General features: G+C 44.6%; 1 protein-coding gene across 1 annotated transcript; it reads right to left on the bottom strand.

Annotated features, from left to right (window-relative positions):
- Positions 1 to 968: 968 nt before the first annotated feature.
- On the bottom strand, positions 969 to 15,328 carry RTN4 (reticulon 4). The gene is made up of 7 exons (XM_010706346.3): positions 15,227 to 15,328; positions 11,565 to 11,772; positions 9,479 to 9,617; positions 5,253 to 5,322; positions 4,573 to 4,619; positions 3,237 to 3,295; positions 969 to 2,852 (listed from the first exon to the last, which is right to left on the bottom strand). The coding sequence occupies exons 1-7, from the start codon at positions 15,240 to 15,242 to the stop codon at positions 2,810 to 2,812; spliced, it is 582 nt and encodes a 193-aa protein (XP_010704648.1). The 5' UTR covers positions 15,243 to 15,328; the 3' UTR covers positions 969 to 2,809.
- Positions 15,329 to 15,877: the final 549 nt, after the last annotated feature.

Here is a 15,877-nt window from a genome sequence, read left to right as displayed (position 1 = left end):
GCCAGCCCTATGCTGCCTGGTCTCAGAAAACACATCATTCTGGTTCCCAGGAAGTGTTCCTGCCCTTGAGAAAAGCATCATCTGTGCTCAGTTTGAACTCCTCTCCCTGTCATTGCTTCTCACGCACTCTCTGCAGCAGCCTGGGCTGTGTGACCACAGGTAGGAGAGCAGCAGCTGCTGCAAGGAAATGAGAGCTGCTTCCACGTTGAAGTGGAGACCAGGAGCAGATGCTCACAAAGGACAAGCAGAACTGTTCAGCAACTGTTGGTGAACATTTTTGCAAAACCAGAAACTGAGGGGCAATGGAATTGCACAAAGAAAAGGAAGTAATTGAGTTCAGCAACTTTTTCAAGTGAAACTTTAAAAAGGAACAGAAAATCTGGGCACTGTGAAATGGTAATAGAGAGTTCTGACATTCAAGGAGGTTTTTCAAGGAGATTGTAGATGCCCCATCCCTGGAGGCATCCAAGGCCAGACTGGATGTGGCTCTGGGCAGCCTGGTCTGCTGGTTGGCAGCCCTGCACATAGCAGGAGTATTGTGGTCCTTTTCAACCCAGGCCATTCTATGACATTGGAATAACTTTATTCTTTTAGGATTGTTTTTTAATCTAAAGAATTGAAGGCCAAAAGAGAACATTCTGACTTCAAGTTAGTGTCTGAGATGTTAAATAGTGCTTTAGTCCCAGTTCAGCTCAATGAAATGCTGGGCTGTGAAACTGTCCTGCTGTGCCACTTCAGGTTCCCACACCAAGCTCAGATTGCAGCAGTTAGACACAGAATATTGTAGTGCTGACCACTGAAACAAACAGCTATCCCATTCAAGGAGCGGATCTATATGTATTTAACACACAAAAGTGCTTCAGCAACCTCAAAGAATCAGCTTTTTTTAAAACTGAATTTATTAATGCCTTATATTACTATACAGAAGATCAGTTTGTCAGATACACAGTAGGAGTCCCTATGCAGTTTTTTGTTTTGTTTTTAAGGAATCCTTCTTGATCAAATCGTGTAATCCCGTTGGGTGGTGATGTCAGTGAGCACCTTCTTGGCCTATGTTGTCATGTTTGCCTTTCACACTGATTGTATCCTGACCAAAAGCAGCTGTGCAGCAGCAGGAGCTATCGACAGCAATGCTACCAATACCTTACAGCAATAGCATCTGTCAGGAAAGCACTTGCAAATTTCTATGTTTATATCGTTTGGCTTTATCTGTAAAATGTTCAGAAGTGAGGATGTATTATACTGTAAATTAATACATTAGTGCATGAATTTATTTTTCAATGGTCAAAATGCCATTCATTTAACATCTGTGTCTCTAATAAATTTGGATACCAGTTTTCAATGTCCAGCTCTTTGACTCAGACACCAAAAACAAACCAAACATCTGAAAAAATACTGGACTGACTTGCTTGACAGTTCCCCTTGGACAAGTACCTGGCTGCATTCTCTCTTCTGCAATACAAGCAGCCAAGGACCCTGAAACTCTTTTAGCAGACTCACATTTCGCCTCCCTAAGGTTCAGTGACAGCTCAGGACCGACTGGGGGTGGTAATGCAGGGCCTCCTGCTGCTCTGTGAGCAAACTGCTTCATGCTGCACAGACGGAAAGAAAAGGTACCATGAAAACTCCACCTACTCACACTGCTAGAAATCTGACAAACTATTTCTACCACCATGTACAATGGATATTTAATCACGAGGAACTTAAAGTAAACACAAATATATTAAACTTACCTCAAGAAAGCAAAATACCGGTATTATTTTAAGTCTATAAGCTTTATTGATACTTGGGTTTTTTGTTTGGGGTTGGTTTTTTTTTTTTTGTCTTTTTTGTTGATTTTTGTTGGGTTTTTTTTTTTTTTTACATTTCACAATGCATTCCACAGACTTAGTTCAATACAGCTTAAACTGCAAGTGTTTATATTTTCATTTACCATTTCTTGCATAACAAGGTTTTAAGTTCCCAAACAACATTTGCAGCATTAGATATTCAGTCCACACATGTTCAGAGTTTGAGAGACTGTAGAATTATTTGCTCAAAATTAACTACTGTACGTTTGCGCAACCAAGTGTATGCTGTAATTTTAATTTACGTGGAGGTTCCTTTGTTCATTACTCTTTTTTTGCTTCTTTTAAACAGATGCTAGTGTTTACAGAGACGTTTTAGTTTCTCAAGCTTGTGTGCTATGGAGCTAGTCCAGAATCAGTCAGTTCTCTGACGTACGAAGCACTGTGGAGCAGCTGAAAGATCTAAGCTTTGTGAAACACATATATATATATATATATATATATTGGCAATTGATAAAACAATAAAATCACAATACAGCTATACTCATACCAAAAAGGCAAGATTTTTCAAAACTTGCTAAAATGGTATATTCTTCTAAAACATCTCATTTTAGAAAATCTGCATCAATCTACACAGACCATACACAGTGCACAAACTGGGAAGTGTTCTCCTCTGCTCCACCTGCACTACCTCTTCTGGAACGCAGCAGCGCCTACCTCTGATAAGCAAAATGTACAGCTTTCTCAAATCTTTTGTATTAGCCAGTGCTGCACACAGGATAAAGAAAGATGATTAGTTTTAAATCCATACATAGCAGCTTACAATACTTAAGATGATGAAACACATGGCAGTCAAAACAGTTATTTTTCCTCAAACACTGCGTTGCTAAAAAATAAAGATCTGTGAAATTGCACTGCAATGTCAAGGGTTTCGCTATTCCCTGACCCTCCCCATGTAAATCCAAATGAGTATTTTCCCCCTTAAAAGCTGAACTTCCTATCCATAAGTTGCTTCAGGCTTTTTACTCAGTTTTGCGCTTCAGCCCAGGGATCTTTGCTTGGATCCTGCAAAAGGAATGGGAGAGGAAAAAGAACGGCATTGGAGAAAGCAAAAAAGAGTAGGTAGAAAAGTATGCTTAGAGATGTGGAGGTAATGAGCACAGCAAACCAACTACTACCCTCAGGAACTGGTACCACTGCTAAATTCCTCCTCACGCACCCCACAGCTGCAAATGCTGAGGGTCTGTGGTTCTACCGGTAGCTTCAATCTGTAGATTGCCATTAGAAATAAAACTGGATGAACTTAATGGCAACAGCAAGAGAGGAGCAGACTTCACAACCACTCTGTATTTAAACAAAAGACTTTCTCCTCCCACGACTAATGCATGTAGTATGGGCCTGCTGTATACGTTATTTATACAGAAAGTGAGACAAACAAAAAATACTCACTTTGCCATCGCATCCTTGACATTCTTGTTCACTAGTCCCAAATAATGGTCAATCTGGGCCTAAAATGTAAGATGGGAGATGTTACAGATCAACTGCTGGATGGCAGCATTACAGCAGGGCACCAGGATGTGCCTCACAGGATCAACTGCTGACAGAAGGAAGAGCTCAGCACTGGTTATTCCCTGGGCTGATGCAGCCAAGGCCACCCAAGCCCAGCTCTCTCTCTCTCAGTCACCTTCCATCCTGTGGCTGCTGATCAAAAGGCAGCGGTTTCTCCAGGTAAAAGATGCTCGCTGGAGCCCACTGTTAAGCTGAGTATCAGCAGAAGATTGCATTTTTAAACACAGGCCTTTTTCACTCACGCCTCTTCTTGAGGCAGCTCTGACACGAGTGCACAACTGAGGAGGTGGTGAAGAGCAGTCACCCCTCGGGGCACCCGGGAGAAGGAAAGCTGCTTTGGTGGGCTGGGCCTGCTAAAGAGCTTATGCCCTCAGGGAGCAGCCTTCAGCTCAAGAGGATTGAGGAGCTGGGGTTAAGCCACACCAATTGTCCATCAGGTTTCCTCAGGGCTACAGGATTTCCTTTTGCTGCAGAGCTCGTTTGCTCGTTTCTAGGCTCATCTGGGAGCTCAGAGAGGAGCCCAAGAGGCTCTGCCGTCTTCTTCTCAGTGCTTCTTTTCCTCCCTTCCCAAATTGCAGGCTGGCCTCCCTTACCGGGGTTGTTTTTGAAAGAGGAGAAGGAACTGCTAAGCCAGCATTGGCTTCTCCCCTCATGTGCTCCCATTTGCTGAAGACACTCCCTGCTCCAGCTCTGCTATTATTTCATCATATGCATTTTGCTTTGGGCTCTTCTTACCTCCTTCGTGTAACATTAGTCTGTCAACAAGAAAAGTATCAGACTGTGCCAAGCATCTCCCATCACCAGTTTTTGTCAGAACTACAAATTCCAGGGGGATTTGGGACACAAAGCCTGAATATTATTAGCTTCAAAGTGGTTTCTTCAGAACTCACACCAAGATTAACACACCCTGCCTAACGCTGCTGTCATCCCAACCAAATCTGGATGAGAGGACAAGACGACCCCCAGGTTAACCATGACCTTTTCATAACTGTTTGCTGGGGATGCCCTCTTAACTTTCACCAAAGAGGAGGAGGGGATGCACGCACAGTTTGGACTTCACAGCAAACTTTGTTCTCTGGCACTGGCTCCTGGTTAAAGGCCTGTGCTTCAAAGGCTTCAGAGTTTAGAAGGATAAAATTTGGTTTTATTCCTTCCTGGTTTTGTTTCAACAGAGCTAATCTTACAGAGTACTTAATGAATCCTATTAAAAACTCACCTGATGTCTCTCATAAATAACAGGAACACTGAAGAGCGAAATCAAAGCTGGAAAAGAACAGATCACCGGTATAAATATTGAAAAAGGAACAGTGCTCTGTTTAACAGAGGCTGGAGTTCACACCTTGACATTTCTTTCAAAAAGGTACAAGAAAGAGCAATAGCTAAGCTACAGAAATCATTGGTCAGTAATTTCAACAATCTACTAAGGAGTTGGGCTGCTCTTCAAGTCTCGTTAATGGCACGGTGCATCTGATCACAGCTCACTTCTGCACTGTGGGTTATACACATTCTTCAGACCCCAGTTTGCTTCTGGCAACTGCTCTCGACTACCAGAATCAAACTATCTTGAGTGGGAGGGGACCAGATCTGCTCCTCCACCAGTGAGTTACAGTATAGCAACCATACTAAAGAAAAGCTAACCCGGACAGATAAGCACAAGGGAACATGCTTCTGAATGATACAAAGTCTGAAAAATCAGCAACTTCAAGGAATTCGGCAACACAATTCACAATTATCCCTCTGCAATGTTATCAGTGCCCTAGAAGAAGGACACACAACTCTATCATCTTGATACACTCTGCAGAACCCGGCAACAGCCTTGGAATACCAGGCAGACCTCAGTGCTTTTTCAGGGTTATTCTGTCATGCCAGCTATTTAACACAACTTGAAACACTCACCCAGTATCAGTAATGTCAGACCATTGAACAAGGCACCAACATAAGTGAACACCCACATCAACACTGCAAACTGTAAAGGAAAAAAAGCACGTTAGCCCACAACGTGTGGTACAAAAACATATTGGCTCTAACACTGAGTGAGAAAAATTCTCAAAACACACTCATGAAGCTAGAAAGCCTCCAACATCCCTGTGTATGTCCGGTGTAATTATAGATGTGTGACGAGACGGCTGAAAGGTTCAGTAATAGGATATGTAGCCCCCCATGTCTGGGTCATCGGGCTGAGCGCAGCCCAAGTCAGCAGTGACCAGGAGTGGTCGGTACCTGGTGGCTGCCCAACGCCCTCTGCATTGATGTATACTGCTTCCAATCCAGCATTTAGCAACAATGGGCAACCAGTTCCCGCTTCCCTCCCTTCAAACACACAGAGCAGGACAGGCAAGTGAGAGGCTGGAGCAAGCCAGCATCCGGGGATGGAGCCAAGAGCCAGCAGCCATCTTGCAGCGTGCCTGGCAGCCCGCATCCAAGTGCATCAACTGCAGGGCTGTGCTGCATATGGGGATTGGGGATATGGAACTGCCGCAGCCACGCTTCAGTCTCTGGGAGCCACTCAGTGCCCTGGGCAGGGGGCTGTTGTATCATCATCCTTTGCCCAGCACTGCTCCCGCACAGACCCTTTCCTGAGCAGCCCCAGCAGCTCTGAGCGGGGCCGTCTGTCCTCCGCCAGGTGCAGTGTCCCAAGCACACCTCTGACCTATACGGGGTGGGAAGGGCCAAGGCTGCCAGCTCTATTTCTGTGTCAGCACCTCCCCGATCAGCCGCTTTCTTCTAGAGTTGCACGTAAGGAACAGAGCAGAAGCCAGGACTTGGGTGTCAGAGCAAGGGCAGTTAGCAGTGTGTACCTCTAAGCAATGACTTGTGCTTTGGCGAGATTATCAAGAAAAATAAAGCAGATTTCTCCAAACTCCCTCCTGATTCATTCAGACCTCAGTTCTGCTCTGCAGTGCAGTGGTGGGAAGTGGCCGGCAGCCTCTGCACAGAGTGCTTTAACAAAGCCAACAGTCTGCTTCCAGCACAGGTCTGTCTGTGCAGCACAGCAGGAGGAAAGCCAGGAACTGACACTGCAGCAAGGAGCCCCGGGCCTGGGATCATTTCCATGACTCACAGTGTGCACTCAGCACCATAAATCCTCAGGCTTCAAGCAGAAGCAGCAAAGAGCTCCGACAGCCACCCGAGCTCCTCCTGAATCGCCGCAGGGACAGAAATGAAGCAACATCCCAGGCAGGGGAGCATTAATAAATAACAGTGCTGAAGCTATGCCCATGCCAGAAAACTGGGCTCATGTGAGCAGCAGGTAGCAGGACTGACCTATCAAGATAATGCTGTTCTTCCCGCATGCTCAGGACAGGACAGAAGGAAGGCATGGGGCCCAAGCTCACTGCCTGCACGTGACAATGATATGCAAGCCAGCAAAACAAGCAGTGTATCTGATGGACTGAATGGAGTTTTGCCACCTCATTCCAATGACTAATAGCTGCAGTACTCAAAGCGCAAGGCAATTTAACGGCAGATCCAGAAATGCCTATCTTTCAGCTTCTTTACTGTGAAGTGTTCCAACACAGCACGGAGCTCCATTTCTCAAAGCACAGTTGAGCAATGACAAACTGGAAGCTGCGTGTCCCAACGTCCCCAACGTGGAGCAGCTGCTGGTTGTGCAACTCAGTGCATGGCAGATCATGGCACATTGGGCCAAAGTGCAGCTTCTCCTGGGCCTTTGGCAAGGGCTCTTCTGGAACCCCTCCTGAGGAGCATCTCCTTGAGCAGCATAAACATTTAGTCCATTTTAAGACTTCCACTACTGAACAGTTGTTTAATAAAAACAGAAAAACATCTTAATGAGACAGATTTTACAGCCAGAACTATTATGTACAATAAGCTGACCTGCAGACATTTTCTACAACAGAGCTCTTCAATTATACACAATCCTGCTGTTTCCTATAGTGAAGATGTTTAAACTACACAAGCCAAGAATTGTGGTGGGTTTTTTTTTTTTAATATAAAACCAGAGCCACTATTTACATCATCAGGATCTCTGTGTTCTCCTCAAGCACAAACTCTTCAAACCAGCAGCTGAGAGCAGCGCTGACATTTACTGCTTTCACAGAGGGCTGCTCCCAACTGCCATAAATTAGACTAATTAACCCACATGAAGTGTCTTAAATGCCAGAAGAGAGGGGACATGAATTACTTCGGCTGAATAAACACCTATTCCCCACATACCACACTATTTTAAAGCTGATTAGAGTGCCCTGAAGTCATCCCAACTGGAGTCCATTCTATTCTGGTAGCTTTTCATGCAGTGCTGACTAAAGCAGCTGTTGGCCATTCACTATTTCCCAGTCCTTACTGCGAGGGGCTGTGATCTCCAAACAAACGGCGTGGAAATTCTCCTCACTCAGAGGAAGGAACATACCACAGGGGCTTAATTCTTTAAAAAATAGGGGCAACCTTGTGACTACAACGTATTCTGCCATGTACCCTGTTGTTTCATCACATCCAAACAGGCCTTAAACAAAATAATCTTTTTCTGAACACAGACTCAATGCCATCAGAAAGCACAATAGACAAAGAACATGTTCCTTTCCTCCCTCAGACACCAAGTTATCAAAATGCAATTCCAGTCACGTAAGAACTTTGCTCTTGAAGGCTACAGCGCTGCAGAGATGATCCCCAAGGACTCGGCCACTGAATGGAAGGCGAGAGCCTCGTACAGACCGAAGGGCAGCGAGCAGACATCCCATGCAGCCAAGTGGAAACAGCAGCAAGGCACAGCCAGTGACGGGCCCACATGAGCCCTGCTGCCACAAAAGGCAGCGGTATCCACTGTACAGAAGGATGAGCAGAAAGCATGAACGCACAGCCCCAGCATATGAGTACTTTCACTGCACAGCTCTGTAGCAGGAAGATTATTACACAAACCTCTGGGCTAAGGCTTTGCCTCCTCTCTCCCATCTCACAAGCAGCAGATCCCAGATGACCTGGAGCCTTACAATCTTTTTTCCAGAGGGAAAAGGCTCTTCCTCTGGGAGATCTGCACATTTGCAATACCACCTCTTGACTGTGTTGAAGCATAATGAGAAACTGGATCCAAAACCAGTGCTAAGATCCTGAGATCTGTGTCTGGTTTCTATTCCACAAATATAACAAAGACTTTCACAGCCTTCCTCTCTTATTCCAAGTTTCACTGGAAATCCCTTCCCTCAGCCCACAACAGCTCAGAGGGCTCACTAAGCACTTTGTGAGGAAGAGATTTACCGGAGGATAAATACAACTTTACTTCAGAAGATTTAGCAAACTGAAAAACAAATGGACGCAAGCTGCCTTCAATAAAGAAAACAACAGTTTGAAAGACAAAGCCAGGGACTAAGCTTGAAAGGAGAGAATATAGTTCTCACAGAACAAAACTGAATTTGCAGCCATTTTTCCTGTTTCTTCACTGTCAGTTTTGCTCTGTCAACTTCCAATACTGTGTCCAATACCGTCCATCCAACACCACTTCATGGTATTTGAGATACCTGTTACACTGTCTGGCATGCTTTAGGCAGAGATGCTTACAAAAGCTATGTCAGTAATTTGTATTACTAAACAAAACAATGATTTACACAAAAATCTAGTGACTGAATCAAGCATGCACCTTCCTAGAAAAACAAAGGCATCATTCAGTCCCCATTCTTCCAGCAAAAGAATGGATACAAAGCTCCTGCTATTCAAGGCAAGGGGTTGTAGATTAACTACAATACAGAAACAAACAAACAAAACAAGTAACAACACTCTGTCAGTCCAGCCCTAAACTGACGTTTTGTTTTTAAAGAGAGGTAGTGATGCATTCTAACTGCACATACTGGAGAGAAGTGCCTTGTTTTCTTAAAAGATTTCTGCTCTTAAGCACCAGCTACAGCTGAACTGCATGCAACCAAAGCCAACTGCAGTTTTCCACTCAGTTTCACTGTACTGCCAAAATGCAACTCCGTGGCCACATTTGGTGCTTTAGATGCAGCTGAACGTGTCTACGAGAAAGCCACAAAAAGGCTTAGTACTTCCAGCACGTGGAGCCAAACATAAATGTGAGCTAACAATTGCATAAAGACAAGTGGGCTTTGCTACTCTGGGTCAGCAAGGAATCTATCTGCACAATGCTGGTGTACCTACAGCTGGAGTGAACTCACCTTCAGAGAATCAACCAAGTCATCAACAAGGAAGAGGCGTCTCAGCTCCTTGACTGTGCCGTTGACGTGACCAAGCACAACATTGCTGTATTTCTGAATCAGCTCTTCAGACACAGCTACATCAGACTCCAAGTAAGCCCTGCGAGAAAGAACAGCTTGTGAAACTTCACTGCAAGAGTTCCACTAAGCAGTACCAACATACAGCACGGTGTTAGAAAGAGACAAACCTCACAACAGGCAGAATGCAAGGAGGACAGAACAGAACTAAGTTATCTTTGGAAGGGAAGAGCAAAAAAAATCAAGCTGGGTTGTGCTCCTGTACTTACTCAGACACACTCACAGCCTGGCCCAGACCATGCAGAAGGCACACTGACCGGCACACAGGGCCAGCGAGTAGCCAGACACGTCCAGCATCTCTGACCCACATACTGGCATCTGTCACAGTCAGAAGGCCAGCGGGTATTTAAAACAGGAGACACAGATGGAAAGGCTGGCAGGGGACAGGGGGATCGTTCTCTGGTTTTGCTGCTGCATTAGGAAAAAGGGAATCCTTAAGGCAATCTCATATCCTACGGGACTTGAGATTCCTACATTTCTCACAGAGAAAAGTCCTACAAAAGCAACGTATCCATGCTGCTGGAAGATGTTTTTGAAACACTGTGACAAATACACCAAGGCATGGGAACACTGGCAAATTTTTCATCAGTTCATTAAAAAGAAAAAAGATACAGAAAAAAAGAAAACCATTTTCTAGCAATTACTGATAGCAATTCTTTTAACAGAAATGCGTGTATTTATATCCCATTAAAGGTCCATTCCCTCTGCACTGGGACTTTTGCCTGCATTAGCTGGGATTCTGGCACATGAAGAACAATATATTTGATTTCCACCTTAGAGAGAGGAGCAATGCAGCACCATCTGTAACAGGACATCACTTTACAGCTACTGCTGCTAAATAATTAATTTTTGGGGGAGGGATTCTGCTGTAAGGTGTGGTGTTGTTTTCTTTAATTAAATAATTATTTAAAAACCCACCTCTACCAACACATAGTGGAGTCTCCTTTGAGTGTCACTTAAAGCATCGGCTCCTACTGCCTAAATGAACAACTACATGTGACCAGGGAGAAATAAATTTGGGAAAGCTTTTGACTATGCTTACTGCAGATGAGAGGAAGAGAAACAGAATAGCTGGAAAGCCCACAAAGTTGTTAAGGGGGCTGCAAAGAGAAGGCAAGCACGATTTTCTGTAAGGTGCAAGGGAAGCTGAGATTGAACCACTTCGCTCATTAAAAAAGGAGAGAAGTAAGAGCAGTGTGGGATAGGGTTGGCATGGAAACCAGAAACATGCACTCTCAATAATTACTCTTACACCTCAGTGGTTTTATTTCTTCTAAGATGCAGCTCTGCAATAACAGACACCACTGCACTCTACATAGGAAAGACCATGAATGCCAAGGATACTGCATTCCTACTCTGCAGGGAAGTGCACACATGGTACACCACAAGGGCTGCTCTCATCACTTAAAAGCAAGAGCCTAAAGAAAAAAATAAATCCTGTAATTTAACTCCTCTATCCTCAGTGTTCTTCAAAGTCCAATCTTCTGAATTTCTTACCTGGATAGGCTGCAATGAACCTGGATTCCTCTGATCACAAGGCAGATTTGCACATGAAAACACAGCTCTGCTGTTACGTGCTAAAATCTAAGTGTTAGGAATATCCTGATGTCCCAAAAAGGTCAAAATCCCCCTGCTGCATCTATTCTGACTTTTTCTAAATAAATTGCATTGGAAGTGCTGAAATAATCTTTAAATTTTGTACATCATCTCTCACTAGTTCACATTCTGAAGGCTGTATCACACTAAAATGCTTGTGTTATCCCATCAGATTGCAGTATGGTTTGTTGTTTTGGTTTCATTGTTTTTTTGTTTTGTTTTGTTTTTTAAATGCAAATGAATACATTCTAGCATTACCATTTATTTTCTTACACAACATATTCATGCATATGTCATTTACCACTTCTACCAGCACCAGAAGCACCGCTCCCAAAAACACCACATTTTTCCTTAATTAAAAGAAAAACCTCACCTAAACGGGTGGCCTTCATCGGACTTTTGGATTGCCTGGATAACTCCCTTGTATATCCTAAAGCTGATGGTCACAGAAAGCAGGGCCAAGGCAATGTAAGCTGTCACGCTCACGATGCTGAACACTGTTAATGAGAGCAGCAGGAACAAGCTGGCACCAAACACCACTCCTGTCTTCTTAATGTCTCGCCAGTAAAGGAGGTCAACAACTAAAAATTTAAAAAGGTAAGAAATTAGAACAAGATACCTTTTGCATGCACATGAAAACAGAACACATGATTCATTTGACTGCTGAGAGTCACCAAGAACAGAACTCGTGATCTGACTGTCAAACAAGAGCTGAAATGACAACTAGAAATAGGTTATTGTAGCCCTGACTTTCATCGGGCTTCAGATTATTGGGATTATTGATGTTAGGATTAGCTCAAATGTAATTGCTAAATTTTAAGAACAATCCTGCCCTTCAGCGATGTCAGAATTAATCTCTTCAGCTACGGTACTGTGCTGTGCTCCAGAACCACAGCACTTTGTGCTTTATTTCCTACTATCTTGGGGGATCTCGTGGAGACCACTTGCAGATTCCCTGTTGGGACGAAGGACAACGACATCAACAGATCTCTACTTCTGCAAGTCCAAAAGAGGCAAAGGCAGTAACAGTTTGTTTTCTTCCCTTTTGACTAAAGTCATTCCTGTGGGAGTTTACGACACAAATTTCAATTCAGGCTAAATCTGCTGGGTTATAATATAAAATATTTCATTTGTAAATCAGGTTTATTTTTTTCCCCATGACACTCGGCTAAGAACACAACCATTATGCCATTTTCAACATGCCTGCAAACTACACCTTTGTGTAAGTTTTAGGAAATGGTTTAGTGTGTCCACTGCAGTTCTTTTTGGTTTGGGATGGTGGGCTGTTTTGGCGCTTGCTGGGAAGGTTTTTTGGTTGCTTTTTTCCCCAAAATATTAGTGAAATCTGACAAACATCATTCTCCATTGCTGAGCACACAACTGTGCCAAGCACATGGCCCAGCGTAGTCTAGTTCTATACTACATGGTGAGGTGCACAAAAAACATTTGGCCTTCGTGGTTGTCATTTCCACAACTGATGAGGTTTTCACAAGAATAAATTCCTCCTCTGCATCAAAACTGCCTGATAAGAGAGGTAACGTGAGAGTTAATAAAATGCAGAACTCAAATCGTGGACAAATTATTACTTCTATCAGACATGGCTGTAGTAACCCTAACCCAGACAGTACAGAATGTTAGCTGTAACACTGCATATTACAACTCAGCAGGGAAACCTTACTCTAAATGACTGTAAAAGTAGTAATTCAACAATAGCACAGATGCTATTTTGTCCTGCATGGAAGCATGGTAATGCACCAACATTAAGTAACTTTGTGGCTTCTGTAGGGCAAAGTCTGCACGATCCTTCTGAAGGTACAACATGAAAATGCCACTGGAGCAATTTCACATGTTTCAGAAGCTGACATCCTGTCCTAATTATTTCTGTAGGGAAACCTAGCAGCAGGCACCGGAAAATTGAGAACTCAGGTCAGAAACATAGAAGAACCCATTATTTCCATAACGCAAAATATTTTTTCCAAATATTTAATTCCTATAAGCGCAGGAATTCCCTCAAGCTCTACAGAGTCACGTTACAGTTACATGAGCACCTTAAATGTGTAATAAGTCACAACTGCTGTTGAAAGAAACCATCTCAGCCCTCCACCGCTCGGTGCCATTACATTCCTCTGCGCAGTCATACAGAGCCAGCCCAGCAATCTGCATGCAGCCCACACTGAGCACGACCAACACAAAGCCCGAGCACTCAGCCAGATCAGATGCCGGATGGGGTTCTCTGTTCGGCTCCACCAACATGTGGGGTGAGAGAAAGAGCAGCCAACCAAGGAGGTGACGCTCCTGCCTCGGAACAGCGCTAGTTCCAAGTCCTCGTGGAACTGCAGCCTCTCACTGTGCACTGCTGAGCTGTTATTCCTCCTCATGTTACAGAGCTGCACTCCTCGCTTCCCTGGCAAACAAGCAATGCACTGGGCCAAAGATAAGCATGCCTTTTCTTTACTACTTGCACAAATCAAACAAGCAGAAATTAAGGCATGGCTGAATTCCTCTTGTATGAGCTATAAACCCTACATTTAACAACATCGTATCTGGTTTCTTTGGCTTTGTCTCCAATCACAGAAGAGTCCCCCGGTGTCTCTGCACGCTTTATTAGCAAGCTGGCAGCAGAATGTGGCAGCAGAAGGGGTGAGCTTCACCTACATGCACTGCAGAGGGCTCTGCTTACGCTGAGCTGCACCTGGGGGAGATTTCCAAAAAGGGCGGTGGGGCTCTTGTTCCTCAATCACACAAAAATCTTTGAGAAACCTTACTTTTTGCTTCAGACACTGAAACTACTTTTATTTTTACACCCTGCAACTGGAGCATCCATACATTATCACATGGATGACTCTCATGTGACACTCAGCACAGCCCTACTGCTCCTTCTGCAGCCAGCATCAGCTCTGCAGTGAGACAGCCCCTCCTCTGCCATGCAACGTTAAACATCCACACTGACAGGGGGTTCTTGCTGCTCCACAGGAGCAATAGCGCCTCATTCCTGAGCCCGGCTCTAACAATGAAAAGACAGCAAGTCATCTCCAGGGCAGTCTCCAGAACAGGAGGAAGAGGGCACACGGCTGAAACCGAAGCACACACCACAGACGCCAAGCACCCTCAGCAGCCCACCCCAAGGCTCCTGCTCTCAGCAGTGAGAGCCCCCGAGCCGGGCCCTCCCACACCCCGCTTCAGCTGCACAAGAATTTTCCCTCGCTGTCTCTGCTCCATTTGGAGAAGCACCCCACCGACCTCAGCTTCATGACACGGCTATCTTGTTTCATAGGAAACTCTTCAAAGGGAAAATCCCACGTTATAAGGCATCTGAAACAGCGACCTGTAACTTTTAATCAGAGAGCAAACGCTGACATTGATTTCTCTTTTCCAATTGATCAGAACCAGCTATTCACATTTCTTTCTGAAGTGAAAGGGAAGGTTAAAGCACTGCTACCAGCAGCCCTCTGGGATGAACTCAAGCACACGGCATTCACAGCAGAGCAAAGCCCATAGCAGCCAAACAAGTGCCCCAGAACAACGCTGCCGAGCAGCACCTTTCCTCAGGGATCTGCTGTAAGCTTTCCTTCATACAACATGAACTATAATCTCCTGCTTTTAGTGCAAGTATTCCGGGCCTATTTCACGGCAAGAGCAGCTGTCTACATTTGGTAAGCACGAACTGTCACTTGGCATATCTAAAAATAGTACTAGCAGCATCCGTGCCTTACATGCAGAACTCATCCAATTACATTTTGCCTTTAAAGCAAGTGCCGTTACGCGGCATGAGGTTTATCACCGCATTTTTCTGAAGACTCTTCTTTCTTTCGCTGACATTTAACTTAAAACCGAGCAATTTAATGCAGTTTCTGATAACAAAAAACAGCGGTTCAATATATTTAACCCAATAATCTTTTTTTTAAAAAAAAAAAAAAAAACAACAACCAAACCAAGTAATCCTCTCTTTTTCAGACAGAGAAATTAAAAGCCTCGAGATCTACGATAGAGTTTAATTCACGGACACTCAGTAAAAGCGAAAGAGAAGGGACTAACCCATTTTGGCATCCATCTTGAGCGTGCCTGCATGCACCAGCCCTTGTGCAGCTGACTCCCAGCGCCTTTCACTTCCTGCTGGGGCAGCGCGGCGACGCAATGCCTGCCTCAGCCCGCAGCCAATGGCCGCCCCGGCGTGACGGCCGCGGGACGCAGCTGTGGGAGAGCCCGGCTGCCATCAGCGCTGCTCGGTGCCGGGCACGTGCAAACGGACACACAAAGGGGTTCAGCCCAAAGAAAGACCCTTTGTGTAAGAGGGGAGCAAAGAGAAAGCAAGGCGAGTATGATTTACAGAGGCTGTGCGTGCAGCGGCCATGACACCAGAGCCTGTCTGCGCTCTGAAACATAAACAGAAATTCCTTCTGTTCCTCAAATAACAGTAACAACAGCTCAGAAGCACAACTAGAAGCCTTTTCTGGATCAGATTAAGAACAGCGTGGTACTGACACAGAAATATAACAGAATTACAGAGATTGGGCAGCTTTTAGAGGCCTCTATGGTGTAAAAGAAAAGGGGCATCACGGCCATTAAGACCACAAATAGGTAAATTGCTGACTTCTTTTTAGAGGGGCACTTTCCGGTCAAGCTAATTAAACTTCTTAATTACTTATGACAGTGATCTTCATGGTTTCCACAGATCTTCTGCAGAGA

This window comes from Meleagris gallopavo, chromosome 2, assembly GCF_000146605.3.
Source record: "Meleagris gallopavo isolate NT-WF06-2002-E0010 breed Aviagen turkey brand Nicholas breeding stock chromosome 2, Turkey_5.1, whole genome shotgun sequence".
NCBI classification, from domain to species: domain Eukaryota; kingdom Metazoa; phylum Chordata; class Aves; order Galliformes; family Phasianidae; genus Meleagris; species Meleagris gallopavo.
The sequence above is the reverse complement of the archived record's forward strand: the minus strand, read 5'-3'. Positions and strand labels throughout refer to the sequence as shown.